This window comes from Atta colombica, unplaced genomic scaffold (assembly GCF_001594045.1).
Source record: "Atta colombica isolate Treedump-2 unplaced genomic scaffold, Acol1.0 scaffold146, whole genome shotgun sequence".
Lineage (NCBI taxonomy): Eukaryota > Metazoa > Arthropoda > Insecta > Hymenoptera > Formicidae > Atta > Atta colombica.
In genome coordinates this window covers 396,746-418,187 of record NW_017259235.1, presented here as the reverse complement: position 1 = coordinate 418,187, position 21,442 = coordinate 396,746, and the positions used below count along the sequence as shown (strand labels likewise).

Genomic DNA, 21,442 nt, shown 5'->3' with positions numbered 1-21,442 from the left:
GAGTTTAAAAATATTAATGTATTTTTCCCAATTTGAGTCTACACGACAGAAAAATACTATTTACATATATAGAGAATTTCATGTTGCTGAAAGCATTATATTCCTATGTATGTACCTTCTTTATACTTTTCATGAATTTTTTAATAATTTTGGTAAATTATTTATGTAATTTTTTTATTACGTATAAGAGAAAAAAATTATGTACATCTATATGTACAAGGACTCTATATTAATTATATGAAAAATTAATTCTTGGTTAAATAAGTTAGTTTCATATAAGACTCTTATAATGTGTGAACGAAAGATATCATAGACAAGGTTCAATAATTTTTGAGTTATGGTATAAAACTTGTGCTCATAAAGTATCTTTGATACACTATAGCTAAAAAATTATTCATTATGTCTATGACATCTTTTTTTAATCACATTATAAGCTATATTATATGTGAAAATTAAATCATTTCATCAGAACTCAATAATTAATATTTTACAAATAAAAATATGAATCTATAAAAATTTAATCGCTTCCAAAGCATTTTATTTTACTTAAATGCTACGTGAAAAAAGATAGAAAACGAAAAAAATGTGAATGTAAATTAATAGTTTCTTAAACTATTTCCTTCGTCAAATATAAACTGTATAGTAATCTTAAGAAAGAAATGGGAAAAAAAATAAAAATGTCCATAAAACAAAGCAGAGTTTTGCGTTGTCGTAGTGGTAATGGACTTGATTATTTAAAGAAAAATATGTCTGTTTAGCTAATAATTATTACAAAATACACATAGATAAAGGAGGCAATTCTAGAGATTGAAATTTAAAAAAAATATGTATGTATATAACATAAATCTATAACTTGATTTAATTCCAAATTCTATAGTGCAGATAAATTCTTTACATGTGTATAAATATTGGTTTGTTCGGAATTCATAGTGTTCAATCGATATTGTCATCGATTCTTAGCGATCATCATTTTTTTAAATGCTGTTTATACATGCTGTTTATACATATTTTATAATGTTACCATTCAGAAAAATATAAAGCATAAGCAGTAAGCGCGAATTGTACTTTTTTATAATCACAATAAAGTATGTATATAAACATTTTTTTTACTATCATTATATATATATATTTTTTAATGTAAGTGTGTGTGTGTGTGTGTGTTTAAAATCACAGTAAAGACCATAAGGCAATATAAGCAAATTCAAAATTTACTTCTATTTTTGTGTATAGTTTTAAAAGACAAAAATTCCTGAGTATCATTTCAAAGCAAAAGCATCAAAATTGTTGAATTTGTACTCGTTTAATAACGTTCAAAAGATGTAAAATAAGAAAGAGCATTTTCGGCATTTAATGTTTTTTTTTTTTACTATTGCCAGTGTAAAAGTATTGCATAATTTAAAAAGATATATGCTACTTATATGGATATCGATAAAAGCATTAATAACATAATTTTCTTATTTCAAACCAATTTTTTCTGGAAGATACAAAATGTCTTATCAAATTATCTATTATCGAAAAAAATCATTATAAAAAAATATTATTTTGTATAAACACATTGCTTTAAAACTTTTCTCAAATTTCACTACAAATTTTTAGAACAATCCAATATTTTATATGTAAAAAAAAATATATATACATATATTTATATATATGTACACGTAAAATATATATGTAAATATATATGTAAATATACAATACATATATACATATGTAATATGTGCATATATATACATGTAAATTAACAGATCTCATCACTCCGACATTGACGGAGGAGGTGGTGGAGGCGGCGGAGGTGGTGGTCCACTCGGCAGGGGAGGAGGTGACGGTGGTGGATGAAGAGGCGGTGGAGGCAACAATTGTGTATCTTCCTGCCGGGTGGACGCAGCCGATTGTACGATATTTTGATTCTGATAAAGTTGATTTGGGAGTAATGATGGCGGTGGCACCGACGTATTGATGGTACCATCCGGCGTCATTATTAGATTATTTCCTGTCGGATACATCGAGTATTGGGATTGTTGATGAAATTGTTGATAGTATTGCTGATAGGCGGGATCGTATACGTACCCGGTGGGTGTATTAAATATTGATGTATGATAATTAGTATAAAAATAGGAATCTATGCCCTGGTCAGCTTGACCAGTCCCTCTCGCGTATCCGCCGACATCGCCGCGAATAGCCGGGGGATGATGGGAATTATAAGGGGCTTGATGATGTTGATGACCGCGATTACCGTGGCTACCGCGGCCATTACCATAAATCTCCCGCTGGTAGTGACCACCAGCGTTACCGCGCTGACCGGCAACTGCATGATGTAGTGGTGGTCCGCGACCGCCGTGATGCTGACGGACGCCTCTTCCACGTACCTTATTATTGCTGCCGGAGTTATAGTGTCTGCCATTCTGCCGTTCTCCGGGTCGGTGGCCCTGGCCATAACCCGTTGCAGGTATCATCACTGCTTGCTTCTTCGTGGGAAGGCCACTGCTGCCCGAGCTGTCGCCGATCATCTCGACTCGCTCGCGTTTCCGACTCGTAGTTTCGTTCGCGGATGATTCAGAAAGCTGCAGATACGAGGATCCGCTCGAGCCGTTCGATGAGGACGATGGCGGTGGCTGCGGCTGCGCGGAACTCCTCGAGATGCCGAGATCAGTACGTATCTTGATCTTTAATGGACCTTGCATCGGTGGCTGTGCAGGAGATGAACTTGGTACACTATCGGTACCCTTGAGTCGTTCCTTGGGGATCTTGATTTTTAGGACCGTGCTCTGTGGCGATATAGTTTTGTCCGACGTACCGAGACCTCCGCCGATCACGGTCGGCGATGCTTCCATGCCAAGATTCAGTTTGTCCTTAGGAATCGTAATTTTAATGGGCGCCGCCGCTGGCGTCTCCTCGCTTTTTTCCTTGTCTTTTTTCTCACGATGTTTCTCTTTACCTTTTCCCTTGTGTTTATGCTTATTATGCTTATTATCCTTACTCTTATCCTTGCGTTTGTGTTTTTCTTTCTTTTTCTTCTTTTCACTCTTATGATGCTCCGACCGTTTCTCTTCGACTGGAGGAACAATCGTTACCGTGGAAGCTGCTGGCACTGCCAATTCCACCATATTATTATTACTTGGCAGCGTCATCGATACATTATCGGAGAGAACACTGATATCTACGGTCGAAGCTATCGGCGAAAAATTATCGCTCGACAAACACTGGGTCGTCACTGGTAATTGATCCATCAACGAATGTTGAATAGACTGTAGCCGATGCTGCTGTTGCTGGTGCTGCAATTGTTCTTGATGCACCTTTTGAGTAGGTAATTGGCTAGGTTGTTGCAGTCCCTGCAATAGTGAAGGCATCGGCGCCAGTGTCTCCTGGAGCAAAGCGCTTATACTCTGCGCAGACTTGATCGGCGACGTGTACTCGAGTTTCTGCGAGTGCGTTTGAGAATGCGTTGGTTCCAAAGCTCTATGTCCTGATGGTTCATTCTTTATATAATGCTCTGGAAATTCCTTTTTCGCGCGATGCTCCGGGGGCTCTTTTACTACATTGAGGTCCATACCATTAGTTAGTGTATTGACGTTGAACGAGATTTTATGCTGCGACATCGTGTTGAAACGAGGTTGATCCGACTCGAACGGTTTGATGAGTTCTGGCGGTTTCATATCATTAATGAAGGATGATGCGCTACTGTTTCTTCCATTTGACGACGGATTGTCACGTATCGGTTGGATCAGATCGGGTACGCGACCGAGCATCTTCATTGCCTCCAAACTGGTTGTATCTTCCGTCTTAATTTCTGTTTTTACTACCTTTTCTGTGTTTACTACCTTTTCGTTCTCACTGATACTCGATGCACGGGTCCTCTTATGTGCGGATACCGCGCTCTCGTTGGAAGATGGTCGTTTTATCGTTGATGAGTCTTGCAAACTCGGGGAATTCGCAAAAGGTGACACGCGTTCCTTCATTTTTGTGGCTGCAGAAGGTGGCGTCTTTTGTTTCGATTTAGGCCTTGCGCTTTGCGCGTGTGATTCTCTGGTCACACTAGGAGGCTCTGGGCTGAATAGTGATCTGTGTTTACCAGGTGGTGTGTGCAGATTGCTCTGTTGAACATCGACGGAATTTCTCTCAACGAATTCCTCGTGGACATTTGATCGTGATCGCTTCTCCGACTTTATATCATCCACATTGTTCAATGTGCTTAGGCAAGACTGGGAATTACCATTTTTAATAGTATCTTTCAGAATTTGAGATACACCCAGTGCACTATGCTGACTGTACATCTGCGTCTTAATGGATGCGGGCTTCTGTGACGATGTGCTTGGCGATGTGCCCTGTGGCAGAGCATTCTGGCTAGTAGTAGTTGTTGCATGCTTCATTTCACCTGTAAATGAGCTGCTTTTGTCTTGTTGCTGTTGATTATACTTGGCATGATGCTGTTTCTGCTGTGCGTTCATCAGATACGGTATGTCCGCCTGCTTTGGCGGTGGCAATGGTTTTTCGATTAACTTCCGCACCTCTTCACATCTCTGCTCCAACGTCTCTGCTTTTCGTCGTTGATTCTCCATTCTATTCATATCTGCATATTTGGCAGATTTAAGTCTTGGATCCTCCCCTCGGTACAATCTCTTATCGTGCGCCTGATGCTTGCTATCGAGTGCATTCAATCTATGTCCGCTGTGATTATTACTCATCTTTTCCTGTAAACTACTATGCGAGGATGCAGAATCCTGCACGGCACCACTGTCCGACCTATGAGGCACGGATTCGGACGAGGAACTATCTAAATTGGCGTGAGAATGCGAGTGTGTTATACCGCTTGTGCTGGCCACACCAGCATTGTGTTCTCTTGACAATCGTTGCCTGTTGGGATCGCGATTAGGTTGATTACCAGTAGAGTGTCTCTGCACTGGTTGACCGACTTTCATATCCGGCCGATGATGATGATTATGATGAAGGCCAGTGCCCTTCTGCACAGATGGCATTTGGTGCTTGTTCGGCATACTTGCATTCGATACTGGTTTATGATGATGCGAATGGTAGGTCTTGTTAGGATCAGTGATATGGCACCCAATAGCGGCAGCTGCTTTCTCTCGCTCTAAACGCTCTCGTTCTTTCTTCTCACGATATTCTCGATAATCTATTGCAGTTGCTCTTGATGGACCTGCAATAGCTCCAGTTTTCTTCTCATCTTGCTTCTCCTGTTGCGCATGATGAGAACGACTCGAATGAGCAACAGTAGCAGTGACGGCAGCACTATCCATGGTATGATGAGAGCGACTCGAATGAGCAGCGGTGACAGAGGCAGTTGCGGCGTCTGTCGCATGATGAGAACGACTTGAATGAGCAACGGCACCATCCGTCGTATGATGAGAGCGACTCGAATGGGCAGTAACACCAGTCGTGGAGGTAGAAACGGTACCATCTGCCGCATGATGAGAACGACTCGAATGGGCAGCAGTGGCAGCAGCAGCACCTGCGGTGCCTTCCGCTGCATGATGAGAGCGACTCGAATGAGCGGCTGCGGCACCTTCCACTGCATGATGAGAACGATTCAAATGAGCAACAACGGCAGCAGCAGCACCATCCAATGTTGCTGGAGATTGTATTCTACGCGGCTCGGTATCCTAAGAAAAAAGATACTAGTTAGAATTCATGTAAGAAGAAAAACAATGCGAAAATATAATCATATTCGTATGTGCGAGTTACTTACAAATGGCGAATTCGGTAAACTCGGATGATGAATACTTGGACTTTGATTCGCGGAAATGATCATAATTTTTCTTTTCAATCTCGATGGACACTTATCAAATATATGAAGAAATTCGTCTGTGAGTTCTTGAAGTAAATCCGCTGTTACAGTTCTATCTACGTACCAAAACCATTGCCTTCCTTCAGTACTTTGTGGTATCTGTGTATGGAAACGAATAAATAATTATTAAAAATGTATCAATAAATGTTAATGATTACAAACAATCAAGATAGATATAAATCAACTTGAACAACAAAGACATGAATTATTTTATAACTTTTATACTAAGATTATTATTGCATATGTACTAAGATTATACTAAGATTATACTAAGATTATTATACTAAGATTATTAGCATTCTGCAATTTGCGACTTTTGCGCAAATGTTTAAAAGATATATACTTCTCTTACCTCCCAATTGGACCATTTACACGCGAGGTGTATGCAAAAACATGCGACAACTGTCGGCTTATATTGTAGACACATTGTAGTTAAGTGTAGGCTGCAAAAGAAAAAAAAATTGTATAAAAACCTGCATTGAGCACATTAAAATAAGCTTTCGTCATTTAATGATTTTAAATGTTAATTTACATGTTAACAGAAATCATAGTATAAAAAAATGGCAATACAATCCGTGGAACAAATTAAAACAGTGACTTATTACTATTTTTGCACAGAGATATGCAAAACAAATGTTTTCCAATGTCATCGTTTGTAAAAAAGCAAAATTATTTTTGTAATTATTATTTTAAATATTATATTTTTTAAATATTATATTCTAGAAAAAAAATGAATGATTCTAGAAAACCTCATTTTTTTCCTGATATTTGTATATAATTTCATTTTTGTCGTCAATATATTTTGGAAATTATATCTGTGAAGCTCCTAGTTCGATTATTATTTATGTCTTGGTATTTCACAAAAAAATAATAAAATGCAGAAAGTGCTAATACATAATAATGTAAAAGCAATGAACACTTACCTGTTAGATGCCATAAAGTATGAAGTCTGAGCTAAGTCCTTACTCGCTAAAATATAAAGATATTATTTTAATTCAGCATAACGATTTTGTACTGATATAGGGTTAACAAATATCACAATAGCGAAAAGAGGACAATTCCTATAAAAAATGCAAAGATAGACACATATAAAAGAAAAATTAAAATTTCGTAAACTGAAATTTTAATCATGTATATCTTCTTCATTCCCTTATAATAAAATGTATGTTCAATATTTGTTTTACTCTTATTCTAACTTTACATAACAGAACAAATTCAATTCTTAACATACACTGAAAATGTTATATCAAATTTTATTAAATTTTATTAAAACAAGAATATGACATATTTATATCGTTAATAATCTTATGTGTGAATTAACAAAATTATTTTTAATTGAAATAACTGCTATAACATAATTTTTTTCAGTGTATTAATTGATGTTAAAAAAAATTTTTATAAAATTATATTTTTATGATATATTAACTCTCTTAAGCAATTTCCTTGTTACTCAAAATTTCTTTATAAAATTGGAAATATAATTTGAACATTGTATTCTACTTCGGAAATACAAATTAAAATTCAAAACATAAAAATAGAATAGTTATTGCACATTTTATTAAAAAGAGAAAAGACAGAGGACCAAAGATGAAGTTGCAGGACGTGTCCTCTTAAAGTAGTGTTTTGATAACCCTAAATTTAAATTGATATATTAATGATACAAGAACCTAACCTGTACCTTTCACTAATTGACAACATCTAACAACATGGGTGTGTGGATGGTCAATAGCAACATCAAATCCTAATGTTTGTAAGAGGACATTTTCGTTGAATACCAGGTCTTGCGCCTGTTCGAGAAATTGCTACAAGTAATAATACAGCATTAACCATATAATAGAATAAATAAAAAGAACATCTTTTATAAATTGTTAACTGTCAGAATAAGCTCACCACAAGTGTAGATTTTATCTACATTTACCTCAGACCTAATATCAGGTGGAGGTTGATCTCTGTGGAGGCACATGTGTGCCATTTTGATGACATGTTCTAATTTCCTTGGTTGTTCCTCTACTTTTGCTGCTAAAAAGATTGCTGCCACTGCAATAGCATTCCTGTGGAAGTGCGTCAGCGAATGAAACACATAAAATCGGTGCATGTAGACTATAGCTGTATTGATGCATAATTGAGACCTGATTTTTATTTATATTTTATTAAGGAAAATACTTTTCTTACAAATATTCATAGAAATTTAAAATATTTAGAATTAGTTAAGAATAAGGAATACATTTTTGCACATATATTTTCCAATTATATTGAACCTAGAAATAAAATGTCATTAATTTTCAAGAATATTCTCTTACTGCAGAAGTATTATGATATAAATATTATAGTAAGTTTATTATCTATAAAATTTTATCCATAAAATCAATACAATTGCAGAATACATGTACAATAAAGTAATATACATGTACAGAAAAGTATTTCTTCAAATATATAAAAACCTTATATCTTCCATGATTTTAAAAAGGAGACATTATTGCAATCTTTGTATAGTATGAACGAATATTGTATAAACAGATGCAAGAAACAAATTCAATACATTGGAATATTATATATCACATGTAATGTAAATAATTCTATTTACATTAACAGGATTACCGCAGAAAATGAATTTAAAAATTTCTGACTTTTCCAGATGAAAATAGAAAATTTTTCATGACCAATATAAAATATCTAAATTTTAACATCCAGAATAAAGTATTGTAAGAAAGCTAGCTTATTATTATTAAAAACAATGCAAAAGAAGTTTAATAGCATAATAAAATTTTGGATGCAAATTTAAATCAACAAAAAATAAATTAGTATTGAAAAAAAAAAGAATACAGTTGTGAGGAAAAAAAGGCGATCAAATAAAAATAAATAAAATATAAATTTTAATTATTTTATTAAAATCATTTAAAAGTTTTGAACGTATTTGACTATAAACGTCAGATATAATATTTAAAAAATTATAACAATTATTTAGAATAGCAGTTTAAAAGAAATGAAAAAAAAAAATTAAAAATTTCAAAATTTCAGACATTTTTACATTTTCTCCTGACTTTTCCCGATTTTCCCGGTTTTCCAGGTCTGTGGCAATCCTGATAAAGAAATGTGATTAAAAACTATATAGCAAAATATTTTTAATTGGTCAAGTATTTACACAAACAGTATTTTACAGTATTTTACACAAAACTGTTCTTTGTACAAAATTATACATATAATATATAATCATTGAGCAATGATAAAACATTTTGATAATAAAATGTTGAAACATGCTGCTATTAAATACTTAGTGTATTCAGTATTATACATAACTAGGTACCGAAAGAATAATCTGACTTAATAAAATCCAGAAAAATGTGCATGCTGTTACCTGCAGTACTATCTGTGTAGACATAATAAAGAAAAAAAGCAGCCTTTTGTCAAATTATAAGAACAAAGTGACTTAATACAAAGAAAAGGAATTTTTTTCGAGTACTTTTAAAGTAAAGACAACAATCAAAAGATAACAAAAGATCTAAATTGCAATTACTTTAAAATTATTTCTTAGAATTAAATTAAATGGTAAGATCAGAAAATAGAGAGAAGGGACAATAGTTTTTATATATAAAATAATTTATTTAAATTTTATTTTCAATTTACAGTCATGTGGGAAAGTCGATTCAATGAATTCGGCTGATTTAAACAATTCTTCTTACTTCTTCTTAAGGTTTAGTACTGTAAGATACAAGTATTGAAATGTAATAAAATATATACTTCATCTGCATCATTAAAAAGAGAAATTCAAAAAATGAAAATATTAACATACTATAACAAATTTGTTAGCTAAAATAAAAAAATAAAGCAGAAACTTGTAATATTACGTGAAAGGGATTGATGTAAAATTTCTGAAAGTAAAAGTCTAAATAAAATGAAGAATACAAAGTAAATTGTCCACATATGACTACAAAGATAGTGCTGGATTAAAACTTAAATGCGCACTTTTGCAGTTCTTTCCTAAAACAAATATATTTAAAATCTATAAAGTATTCTTGTTTAATTGTACATAACACCCGAAATACAAATTAATGAAAATGATTAGCAAAAATTACAAGATGCACACGCGAAATCTATAAATTAGGTTCCGGACATTTAATCTTTTTTTTTTTTTCAAATGTTCTCATTCTGTCCTCCAATGTATCCCGTTAATCGATGGTCCTTGTCCAAGTACACACACATGTGTTCTGAGCAACACTTACATGTTGCTTCAGGTATCACATTCCAAATCAGCCAAGTCTCACGCATGAGGAATTACCAAGGAATCCTCTCGTGGGAATTACCAAATATCATTTACGGTACCTGTGATATATGGGATTCCAATATGGTGAATCCTCCGTTTCCAGCACGTAACCCAATTGTACAGGGCGGAATAAGAGATGCGTTAATCGACATCGTGATTGTCCGTGTCTTGAAGAACGGATTTTCGCGGATATTTTGACATTCGTCAGCGGTTGCGAATGCTCGATAAAGCGAGAAGATCAAGAGGTAGAAAGAGAAGGGGAGGAAGGGGAGAAGGGGGCGGCGATCTAGAAGCGTGAAGAACGCGACTGAACGCCTTAACATGCGCGTATTGCGTACGATAAAAGGATACACAACAAGCCGTTGTCCCATGTCCTGGATAAAGTTGGCCGCTTGCTGCCGATAGCTCAGCTCCTTGTCCGCGTCGATGCCGCATCTTCTACTCGGCGTGTTTGCAAGCTGTTCCCTCGTGAAATACCATCTTTCGTCAGCCGCCATTTATATGTACACACGATTCACCCGTAAATTACGGGCCGTATAATCCGTAAACGATACACACTCTTGACGGGATTGTCGCGTGGTTAGAACAATCCAAAAGTGGGGAGGTAGAGAGCTGAGGGACGAAGTGAGAAGCGGCACTTGGTGCACACTCGCTCGAGTCACGTCCCGCCACTGCGGCTACAGACACGCCGCCTCGTTCTCGTACAATTGCGTACAATCTCGAAAATGGCGCCGTAGGCGCGAGTGACGCAACGCGATTTACGCGATGCGACGAGAAGAGAGATTTCTTAAATGTCGCGACAAAAAAAAGATCTAAGACGTCCTCTCGCGTGTCACGTGTCACACGGACACGCGTCCCATGCGTCGGAAGGCGCGGATGGAGTCTCAAGAGTAACCACTCACGGGCTGGAACAGGTTACCTGAAATAATGAGTCTCGTCAGTCGCTGTTCTCCGCGCGACTGCACGCTTGCGAGAAAACGCGTGCAGCGTCGTCCCGTTAACATCGGCCAAAGTCGGACATCGTCGACGAATGTACATGTATAAGGGAGCGTTGTTTATTCTCAGCTGATTATCATTCCCGTTAATACGCAGAACAATCGTCCACAAGAACAAGTCGTCACAACTTCCGGCGTATCTCGTGGAGACGATGCATTGTCATTGCGTTTGGCCGGGCGAGCGTTCGAACGTTTCACGAAAAATCTCTCCCTCGATAGTGATCCGATAATTTGATGCTAAAACGATCACGGTGCATTAAGTATATCGGTCGCATCACACGTTGCGTAACATGCGTGGCCGAACCGCGTCGTAGTAACCACGTTGAAACCTTCACCTTCTCTTGCTTTCCAAAAATTCACGTCTTCGCAAAACGTACACCGTACACCTCCACCGACGTTAGGTCGCCTCGCCTCCGGAGGCCAGCCAGCGCGACCGCGTCGCACAGCGCACTCACGTCTCACGTAGCGCGCTTTGGCGCCGTGCTTGTAGACTCTTTCACTTCGATCACGGAGTGATATGTTAAAGTCTATTCTACAATTGCATTAGCGTAGTTGAGCAAGAGGTATGTATTTATAAGGGGCTTCGCACAATAAAGCTGAAAACACAATAAAAGCAATAGACACAATAAAGGCAATAGGAACAGAGAATAAGAAATTTCAACTTATTAGAAACCATGAATAATAGAATGGACGCTTTCTGATAGGTTGAAATCTTTTATTTCCTGTTCCTATTGCCTGTGCTTTTTATTGTGTTTCCAGCTTAAAAGACCGTCTACATAAGTCGCAGAACGCAGTACGCAGACGCATTTGCCACAGCCAATCAGAAGCATCAATGATACTAATAACAGCTTTTCATTGGCTCGCAAATGCGTTCTGTGTTTGCGATTTATGTAGATGTCCTTAAAAGAAACAGAAAACATGAGCAATGATACCAACTTATCAGAAACCGTGTATTCCGATTTTCGATAGGTTGAAATCTTTATTTTTTTATTCTTAATTCCTTATTCCTTTTATTATGGCTGCATTTTAAGGCTGCATCTTAAAAGTTCACACCTTGAAAAAACAGAAAGCGAAAAAGCAGAAGTCAATCGGAACTCGCAATAGTAGTACGCGATACATTTCGTTTGTTTGCTTCTGACTTTCCGCGAGTTCTGATTGGTTCCCGCTTTACCGCTTTTCGTTTTTCCGTCAAGGTGTGAACCCGGCCTAAGAATTTCAACCTATCAGAAATCATGTATTGCGGAATACACAGTTTTTGATAGATTGAAATTCTTATTCTCTGTTCTCTATTCCTTTTATTACGCGGTGTTCCTAAGAATTTTTATCAATGGCCTAGTTTGCACCGAGGGTTTAATCCGGATCAGAATGTAAAAATCAATCAACTACAGTCCAGTATTCCCCTATTACAGTCGAACGACAGGGGAATGCTCGACTGTAGTTGGTTAGTACTTACATTCTGATCCGGTATAAACCACTGATGTCCATTTTCAATGTAGATTAACTTTAATCTCGGTTCAATTTATTCTTCGTTACAATCTGTAGAACTAGAAAAAGACAAAGAGTAAATTGAACTGAGATTAAAATTAATCTACGTTAGGGGAAACGGGCCTAATTAGTCAATTCTTAGAGTACATATGCATAAAGAAAATTATCCAATCACATTTCTCCTATGTGGATAATTTTCTTTATTCATACGTTTATGCAGCTATATAAGTTGTGTGGATATATACTTTTACAACTGCAATCACTTACAACTACGCATATGCAATTGTAGAATGGGCTTAATAATTGTCTAGTTTACCTCGTGCACTTGATATACGTACTAACTAGTAATTTTCTATTAAATTATTTTTATTTCAGCAATATATTCAAAAATTAATGTACTAAATTGATACAATAGGCATCAAAATGATTAATAAATATACATATCGTATATATTTACACGTATCGTCGAAATTAAAATCATTTAGAAAATTACTAGTTAGTATCCGTGAAGTGTATGGCAAATGCTAACGATCCAATTGCGCCAAGCCAATCACAGCGCTAAAAAAGAATAATCTTAAACTCCCTATCGCTATGATTGACAGTGGACAATTACATCGCTCTCTATCAAGTGCACTTAGATGTGAACTAGGTCAATGCGTATCCGGAGTAAAGCCCGATGTTCATGATGCTAGAAATCGGTTCGAGAACTCGGACAAAAAAAAATTAACAAATCACATTTGAACAATTTGATCACATGACCATTGCAATTGATCAATTTTTTCTTTATCTGAGGTTTCGGACCGATTTCTAACATCGTGGACACAATACTTAAGGCCGGAATCAGACTACACATTGAATAATGAGATTGAAGATTGAAAGATTAAATTTTGACTAATCAGAACAAAAGGAGTCAAAATTTCTTTATTTTCATTGATGAAATTTCAATCTTTAATCTTTAATCTCAATCTTCAATGCATAGTCTGATTCCAGCCTTATACTACGCATTGGAGATGATGGCCCCAATTCTTAAAAAGTAGGAAATACTATATGCGTTATATACTAGCACATTCTTAATTTCTCATATGCAATACTTCTCAAGAATAGGGGCCGAAGTCTGGGCTATCATGAAACAAAGTTGGAATGGATTTCGATTGGAATGATTCCGTTTTCCCCAGAAAACACAATAGAAATCTAGAATAATTGAGTAATTCCGATCGAAATCCATTTCAACTTTTTGAACAACTTCCAATTTTTTGAACAAATTTTTGAATTGCTTTAACGCATTTACTATCATTTTTCCGCATTGTGTGAACATAATGCACAAAATTGGCGTGATGGAAAAGTGCGGAAAAGGGCACACTGAAATCGCACGTAATGCATCATTGTTTTTTTGATCTTGTTATCTATATTTATGCACTCAGATTTTGCTTCATTCGTTTCGACATTACGCAATTCCATCAAATTATTTTAACCTCTTAAAATACGACGATTTATTACAAGAACAATGAAGACTCTCTATTCCGTAACATCAAATGAGGAATAGCGTTGAATAATTATTTCAATGACGCATTCTCTATTCTGTAGTCTTATTCCGCATTGTGTGATTTCACCCTTAGATGGCCCGTATTCAGAACGCGCTTACAACTAGAGATTATGGCTGTGTTCGCTTTGACATGCACAATGCTTTAGTCCGGATCTACAATAGAGCCTCAAGCCATAAGAAATTGATCAATTGTAGTCGAATGCATAGAAAATAATTGATTGTGATTCATCCATTCCTTATGGCTTAAGGCTCAAAAATCTATTGTAGATCTGAAGTAAGTCCGGATCTACAATAGATTTTTCATAAATTTCCGACACCGTGTTTCGAGCACATTTCAGACTTCGAATTTGGTCTCCTCAGTTCCTATTACTCCGTGATGAAACACAGAAGAAGAACAGAAAGAAGACGTTCCGATACTTATTAGAGTGAGAATATCATTGCATGTAGTGCAGAAATGCGGAAATGCGGAAACGCGTAAAGATTTTTCATGCTAACGCTCGACGCTCATTTTCGGCATTAAAATAAATTACGTGATCAAAATTGTAAATTTGCATAAATTATCATTAAAACTATGAAGAATGGAGTATTTTTCATGTAAAATTGATATGACTTACCTGCAAACTGCGAGAACGATGTCGTGGAACAAAAGCGATATCTCGATCGAATTAATTCAGATGATCACTTTTTTGACAATCTCGTCCATACAAGTTCGGTCTCCTTATGGCTTTTGTACATAGAATGCGGTAACGTTTACTGTGCGGCGGAAATTGACGCGACAGCCAATCAACATCTTGCTTACTCGGAAGTAATAGATATACAATTTTCACTGCGCGATAAAAGTTGAATTCAATTCAATATTCTGTGTGCAGAAATTATTAGTCTCTATCTTCCATGAAAATAACGCAGAATAACGCTGATTAGTTGTTTCTATTAGTTGATTCTTTATTCCGCAGTTGTTATTAGCTGCGTTCGATAATGCAAATCTGAGGCGTCAGAGTGCCTTATATTATAACAATGTCATGTGCACTATAGAAAAAGAGCATTGCCGAACGCAGCTTTTCGCACTGTGTGATTTCACCCTTACATCATTAGTTTAGTTTTCACCGAGGATTTCAATCGGATCAGAATGTAAAGCTGACTTTTCATATAGCACTCAGCGTCAGCAATTCGTTGCTATTGGTTAAAAATTTTACATGGGATGATGCACTTACAAAACAAAATACATTTTGTCGCATCTCATTGAAGTTCAATCGAACGAACAATGAGCAGCAAAGAATTCGAAGCTAAGAAAATCTGTAATATTTGTAAGTAATAAAAAATGAAAACATTGAGTACATTTATGAATACATACAATGAATACATACAATAAGTACATTTTTATTAAATTTTGAAGTAATAAGAATATTCTAAATTCTAGATAATTACCTGAAATGATAATTCCAAATTGTAACAGTTACCATGTAGACTGTGGTCAGTCTCGCTACAAAACGCTTTGAAGCGTTTGATGACCAATTAGAAGAAAGAAGAAATTTTACGAACTGACCAATTAAAAAATGCTTCAAAGCGTTTGCAACATCGCGTTAACTGTACCCATAATCACAAGTATTCATCTTTTTCCATAGTAATTTCCATATTAATTTTCGAGCTGAACAAATAAAAAACACATATTTGAGGTTAAACTTCAATACATATGCTATTGCCGATATTCCTTTTCAGGTGCAGCAAATACAGTGGAAGCAATGAAAAATTTGCGTCACCTGACATATTTGCATGCATGAAAAAGCAGTTTTAAGAACCAACCAATTACAGTCGAGCATTCCCCTGTTCGATTCTCCGCACAATAAAAGGAACAGGTAACAGAAAACAGAGAATAAGAATTTCAACTTATCAGAAATCATGTATTGTAAAATACATAGTTTCTGATAGGTTGAAAGTCCTATTCTCTGTTCCCTGTTCCTTTAAAACTACATTTGCTAATATTCAATTCGAGCGTCAAAACAGGTCACCTGATCAAAATTGACGAATATTAAGCATCAATTTTGATAACGTGACTTGTTTTGTCGCTGAAAATGAGCATCGAGCGTTAGCATGAAAAAGTAGCCTTATTGTGCGAAGCCCCTTACAGGGAAATACTCGACTGTAGTTGGTTAGTTCTTATTCTATATTCTGATCCGATTTAAGCCTTCGGTGGAAACTAGGCCATTGATCATTTTTTCACTTTAACCTGTTCGCGTTCTTTCAATACTGCAATTGCTGCAAATGTGCAAATCCGATAGAACAAAAATAAAGGACATAAAGTTCGAAACGAAGCAAAACAAAGCAAACATCTTTTACCACTAGAACGAAAACTTACCCAAAGATTATTCCGATAAATTCGATTTTGCTTCTATCTATTGTCTAGGATTAATTACGAATAGGAGAAAGCAAAAACAGACTCTTAATATAATACAAGGTATTGCAAAGTAAAGGAACTATAAATAGTATAATTCATAACATATTTTGTTCGTTGAAGTATAACCATATTTTTTTAAAAATCGTCTTGAAGCCAAATTGAGAATTGATACTCTCATACTTACTTTTAAAGAAAACTTTTATACTAATTGACTCCATGCATTTATCTTTTAGAAACAAGGCATGTTTCGGATACCAAAGTCTACAATGCCTGTACCAACTGCAACAATAATTACAAAACGTTCCAAACAGGCTCAAAGTTGTCTCTATGCATCCTATGAATGTACACAATCTAGTTTGGAAGGATATTCATATTGCGCCAAGCATATTCTCGAAGATTCCAATGCACCTTACAAACAATGTGCATTTGTATACAATACTAATGGAAGAAAGTGTCAGAATCCAGCCCCAAAATTGGATAGAAGAGATGTTTCGTAAATAATAATAATTTTCTCTTTCTTATTGTTGTATTTCATAAATTTATGAAACCATTCTTTTTAGAGAAATTAATAACTATATATCTATCTCTTGTAGATACTGTGGTGAACATTCTAGAAAAGCACAAATTGCCCGAATCAAATCAACATCACGGCGTTCTTTGCCAGAAACACCTGAGATGTTGCTGCTTAATTTAAGCCATTATATCAAGCCAGTTGATTCTGCTGCTGAAGACACAGAAGAGGAGAAACGAAAAGTGAAAGCTTTAGATCCTTTCAGTAAGCATTCTAATATAATTGTAATATCAAATTCTTATATAATTTTATTTGCAATGTTTAATTACCTTGATTTTAATTAATTAATTATTATTATAATTAATATTATTTAAAATATCTTGTTGTTAAGAAGATATTTCTATTGTGTATTTAACATTAAATTTAGAATTTGTAAATTTTTGCTTGTTCATTTGTAAATTTGTATATCGATAAAAGTTTTTGCAAATTAGAATATCAAGTTATTATTTTCAGCCGAAGTTGATGCTTATAGAGTAAATGCAAGTGGAAGTGACATCTTAGATTACGCTAGTTCGTCAGAAAGTGACGTTGAACCTACAGTCGTCACTGACACCTTGAGAGGAGTTCATCTCGATGATAGTGACAATGAAAGTTTACACAGTCCACAAGAGGATCCCCTGAAGTAAGTGTGCTCTATATCTCCACTGTGTGTGTGTGTGTGTGTGTGTGTGTGTGTGTGTGTGTGTGTGTGTGTGTGTGTTTTAGTGTGCGTATGTATATGTTAATTATTTTGAGAATTACGCTATTACATAATGTCTGTATCAGTCTAGAGATTGAAATTGAGTTGGACTGAATAACTTAATCAATAAAGGCCAGTTGTTCCATCTTTCGAAACTATGTGATAATTTATCTAATGAATAAATAAAAGAATAAAAGAGTAAGAGTAAGAAAATAAGAAAGTGAAGTTTATCAAAAGATGGAACAACTCAGCCTTAAAAGAAGAAAACTAAGTTTAATGAACTTTGCATTGATCAATCAAATTCCAATCCAATTTCAATCTCAATTTCAATCTCTAATGTGATACAGCTTTAGAATAATCCGCTAGCATGCTTCAGCTTGTGCAACTTTATATTTTAAAAAATATTATTCACCTTTTTTTTTATTACTCACATCTAATATTAGAACTTATAGTATAGAATAAGTAAATTTGAACAGTTAGTGTGATTTTAAATTAAATATTTCTCAAACAAATGTAAAAGTGTTAATAAAATATTTTCTCCTTTTTTTTAATTTTAAAAAATTGTATAATGTTGGAGAGGAGAGAGAATATTTTGCATTCCTAATCTTGAATTTTCTTGTAGTTGCTTTGTGCGCAAGAATAAGATACTACTTACTCCCTAAATTATTAGTATTAATTTTTTAAGGCACGCCGGTATCTTTACCGCAGAAGAGGTAATTTATATCGCGAGAGAAAAACTAATTAGACTTCAGTCTCTTTATATCGATCAATTCAGAAGACTTCAATATATACTAAAGGAGAAAAGACGAAAATATTTACTTGCTCTGAAGAAAGAAAAAGAAACATTATGTAAGTATATTTTAGATAATTTCAACATTTTGTTATCTTTTCTAATAAATTATATGCAATATATAGGTAGTATATACAGTCAAAAAAGAGAAACTGCAAAAGAGAAAAAGCTTTATGAGAAACTAAAAGCTTTAAATCGTTATCATAGACGGAGTGGTGTTGAAGCGATACTTTACAGGAAGTCATTAGAACGTCGTGCACAGGTAATATCACAAATATTATTTATCTTCTTTTTTTTACGTTAGATCTCTGGCATGTGTTATATCTCTCTCATATGCTTGTGGTGCCCATGTTGATTATTTAATTGCCATGAGCATATGGACCTACAGTTTTAATGTCGATTCCGAACGGTGGATTTTTCGAGAAGTATTTTTGTGGGATATTCTCGGGAGATTGCCGGCCTTTTCCGAGAGGAGACACAAGCATAAATATTTCCTATTGGGATCAAACGCGGGATTTCTGGCATAATAGATCAGTGCTCTATTTGCTATTTCATGTTCGCATTCGAATATTATTTATATCATTGACATTCAAATAAATGTGCATCACTTACATCATTGTGTGTATGATAAAAATTATGCTTCAGGTAACCGAGCCTATTCAAAAACCACCCAATATATCAAAATGCGTATTTACCGAAGGTGGTGTAAAATGTGGTGAAAGAACGCTTCCGTCGGCTAAGCATTGTCGTAAACATATATTAAAGGTACACATTTATATTACTTTCTATGAAAAAAAGATGTATAATTACATAGCTTGATCTGTTTCATTGTTTGATATTATTCACAGGACCAACATCAAGTTTTATTCAAAGCATGCGGAGCTGTACGAGCGGACATCGAATGTCACGAACCAGTGCCGGTAATCTTCGATTCCAATTGTGTATTTCACATGAACTTGCCGCCGCCGTGTAAACTGGAACCTATGAAGGTATGATAGAACTCTACAATAATTATCTGAAGTTGATTATGAATATTCTGTAATCTATATTCGTCTCTGCAGTTCGAGGAGGAAAAACCCGTAAAGCAAGAAGCATCGATGATCGATAATCAATCGATGGAAATTGATGTGGTGGGCGAAGCACAAGAAATCGATCCCGATGACGATATGGCGGGATTGATGAGAGAAATGAATGATTCTATTAATTTAAAACCTTCGTTTGCAAATGAAAGCTTGAATAGTGAGACTAGTACGGATACAGCATTCAGTTTGTCAGCGCAGATGAGCGATCGGGATGATTTTGTTACTGTATAATAAAATATTCTTATATGATTTTCAAAGTGAAGTTACTTTTGCTGTTATACTATCGCTGCGCTTAATGAAAATGTCACTCTGGTATTTTAAAAAGAATTGCTATTATTAATCTGGCTACTCAGTATTTGATTACATACGCACATACAGCGAATTTATCTCCTTCACATATAATAAAAATACTTAAACTAAATTGTTAATATATTTGTACATAATCGGAGAAATAGACTAGATATGAGAAATTGTACAGTTACAAAATAGTGTTATTAATTTTTTTTCCCTGGGAAAACTAGAACAACACTGAAAGCAATTGAATGGTAAATAAATCGATTACATATTTTCAATGTTAATAAAATAATTTAATTCTTTTAACATTATGATGTACATTATTATGACAACAAAAAATATGTAATTCAAACATTAAATTATTTATTAACATTAAAAATATGTAAACCAATATGCAGATTCAACTGTTGCGAAGCGAATTGGTGTATTCTTTTAGAATATTTTAGATCGATCAATAGCAGCGAGCTCACGGATCCAAGAGAACTTTAATATACAGAATTCTAGTTCGCGATTTTTCAGGCCAGATTGCGCTGAAAATCATTGGTTTTCATATGTTTGATTTAAAAAAGGAAATCATCAAAATCCGTTTAAATCCGTTATTGAAATTATCAAAAAAAATGTCAATAATTGTCGTGTTTCAGTGCTTCTCGACGTGGCGGCGTCTCAGATTTTAGACTGTAAACCACTCGATAAAATTCGCCGTTTCGAGTACCAGTCAAAAGAATGAGCTATAGCTATGATGGTTAGGTGAGCGAGAGAATAATAATAGATATATAAAAAATTAAATTGCTCCTGTCATAAGCATTATTTCATGAATAATAATAATAATATATTATTATATAAATATATATTATTATTTATTATGAGATAATGATTATGATGCAAACAGGAGAAATTTAATTTTTTAGCAACTCAAGAAGCATTGGAACGCAGACAGTTAATATTGATACTATAAATGCGGAAATTTTCAAGTTACAACAACAGTTAGAAATAATAAAATCTGAAATACATGCTATAAAAGAAGACTTCGATACTTATTACTTGAAACTGGAATTTATGAAGGTATGGTAGAATTCTTCAGTAATTATCTAAAGCTGGTTATGAATATTCTGTAATTGTAATCTGTATTCGTCTCTACAGCTCGAAGAGGAAAAATCCATAAAGCAAGAAGGATTGATGATCGATAGATAGTCAATCAATGGAAATTAATGTGGTAGATGAAGCACAAGAAATCAATCTCGATGATATGGCAGAACTAATGAGGAAAATGAATGATTCTGTTAATTTTAAACCTTCATTTGCAAATGAGAGCTTGAATAGTGAGACTTGAATGGTACGGCGTTCAGTTTATCAGCGCAGATGAACAATTAGGATGATTTTGTCACTGTATAACAAAATATTTTTATATGATTTTCAAAGTGGAGTTACTTTTGTTGTTATAAAATCTTGTTATTAATTACTTTAATATTATTTTTTTTATATAATAGATATTAAATTGTATTATTTCAGTACTCTTTTCATACTACACTAAAGATGTATCTTCAAGGAAT

The 21,442-nt window shown here is 34.7% G+C and overlaps 2 protein-coding genes across 6 annotated transcripts in view; one reads left to right on the top strand and one right to left on the bottom strand.

Annotated features, from left to right (window-relative positions):
• LOC108685175 (cyclin-T) overlaps positions 1 to 11,488 on the bottom strand; it is a 17,561-nt gene extending 6,073 nt beyond the window's left edge. The window contains exons 1-7 of one of the 4 annotated variants that reach the window (XM_018189848.1): positions 10,413 to 11,488; positions 7,719 to 7,929; positions 7,473 to 7,602; positions 6,724 to 6,769; positions 6,153 to 6,243; positions 5,702 to 5,899; positions 2,367 to 5,615 (exon numbers count right to left, since the gene is read on the bottom strand). In XM_018189848.1, the coding sequence (XP_018045337.1) occupies positions 2,367 to 5,615; positions 5,702 to 5,899; positions 6,153 to 6,243; positions 6,724 to 6,769; positions 7,473 to 7,602; positions 7,719 to 7,929; positions 10,413 to 10,558 (4,071 nt within the window). In that variant the 5' untranslated portion in view covers positions 10,559 to 11,488. Of the gene's footprint in view, positions 1 to 1,751; positions 5,616 to 5,701; positions 5,900 to 6,152; positions 6,244 to 6,723; positions 6,770 to 7,472; positions 7,603 to 7,718; positions 7,930 to 10,412 lie in introns of those variants that run through there. The other 3 variants (XM_018189849.1, XM_018189846.1, XM_018189847.1) reach the window with 3 other exon arrangements.
• A 4,795-nt stretch (positions 11,489 to 16,283) lies between these two features.
• Positions 16,284 to 20,049, top strand: LOC108685124 (KAT8 regulatory NSL complex subunit 2). Of its 2 annotated transcripts, none has more exons than XM_018189778.1 (9): positions 16,284 to 16,536; positions 16,710 to 16,969; positions 17,070 to 17,251; positions 17,501 to 17,669; positions 18,397 to 18,575; positions 18,642 to 18,778; positions 19,162 to 19,281; positions 19,365 to 19,505; positions 19,578 to 20,049. In XM_018189778.1, the coding sequence occupies exons 2-9, from the start codon at positions 16,719 to 16,721 to the stop codon at positions 19,827 to 19,829; spliced, it is 1,431 nt and encodes a 476-aa protein (XP_018045267.1). In that variant the 5' UTR covers positions 16,284 to 16,536; positions 16,710 to 16,718; the 3' UTR covers positions 19,830 to 20,049. The 2 variants fall into 2 exon arrangements, with proteins under 2 accessions (XP_018045267.1, XP_018045268.1); XM_018189779.1 differs by having other exon boundaries at positions 16,285 to 16,536; positions 18,412 to 18,575.
• The last annotated feature ends 1,393 nt before the right edge of the window (positions 20,050 to 21,442 follow it).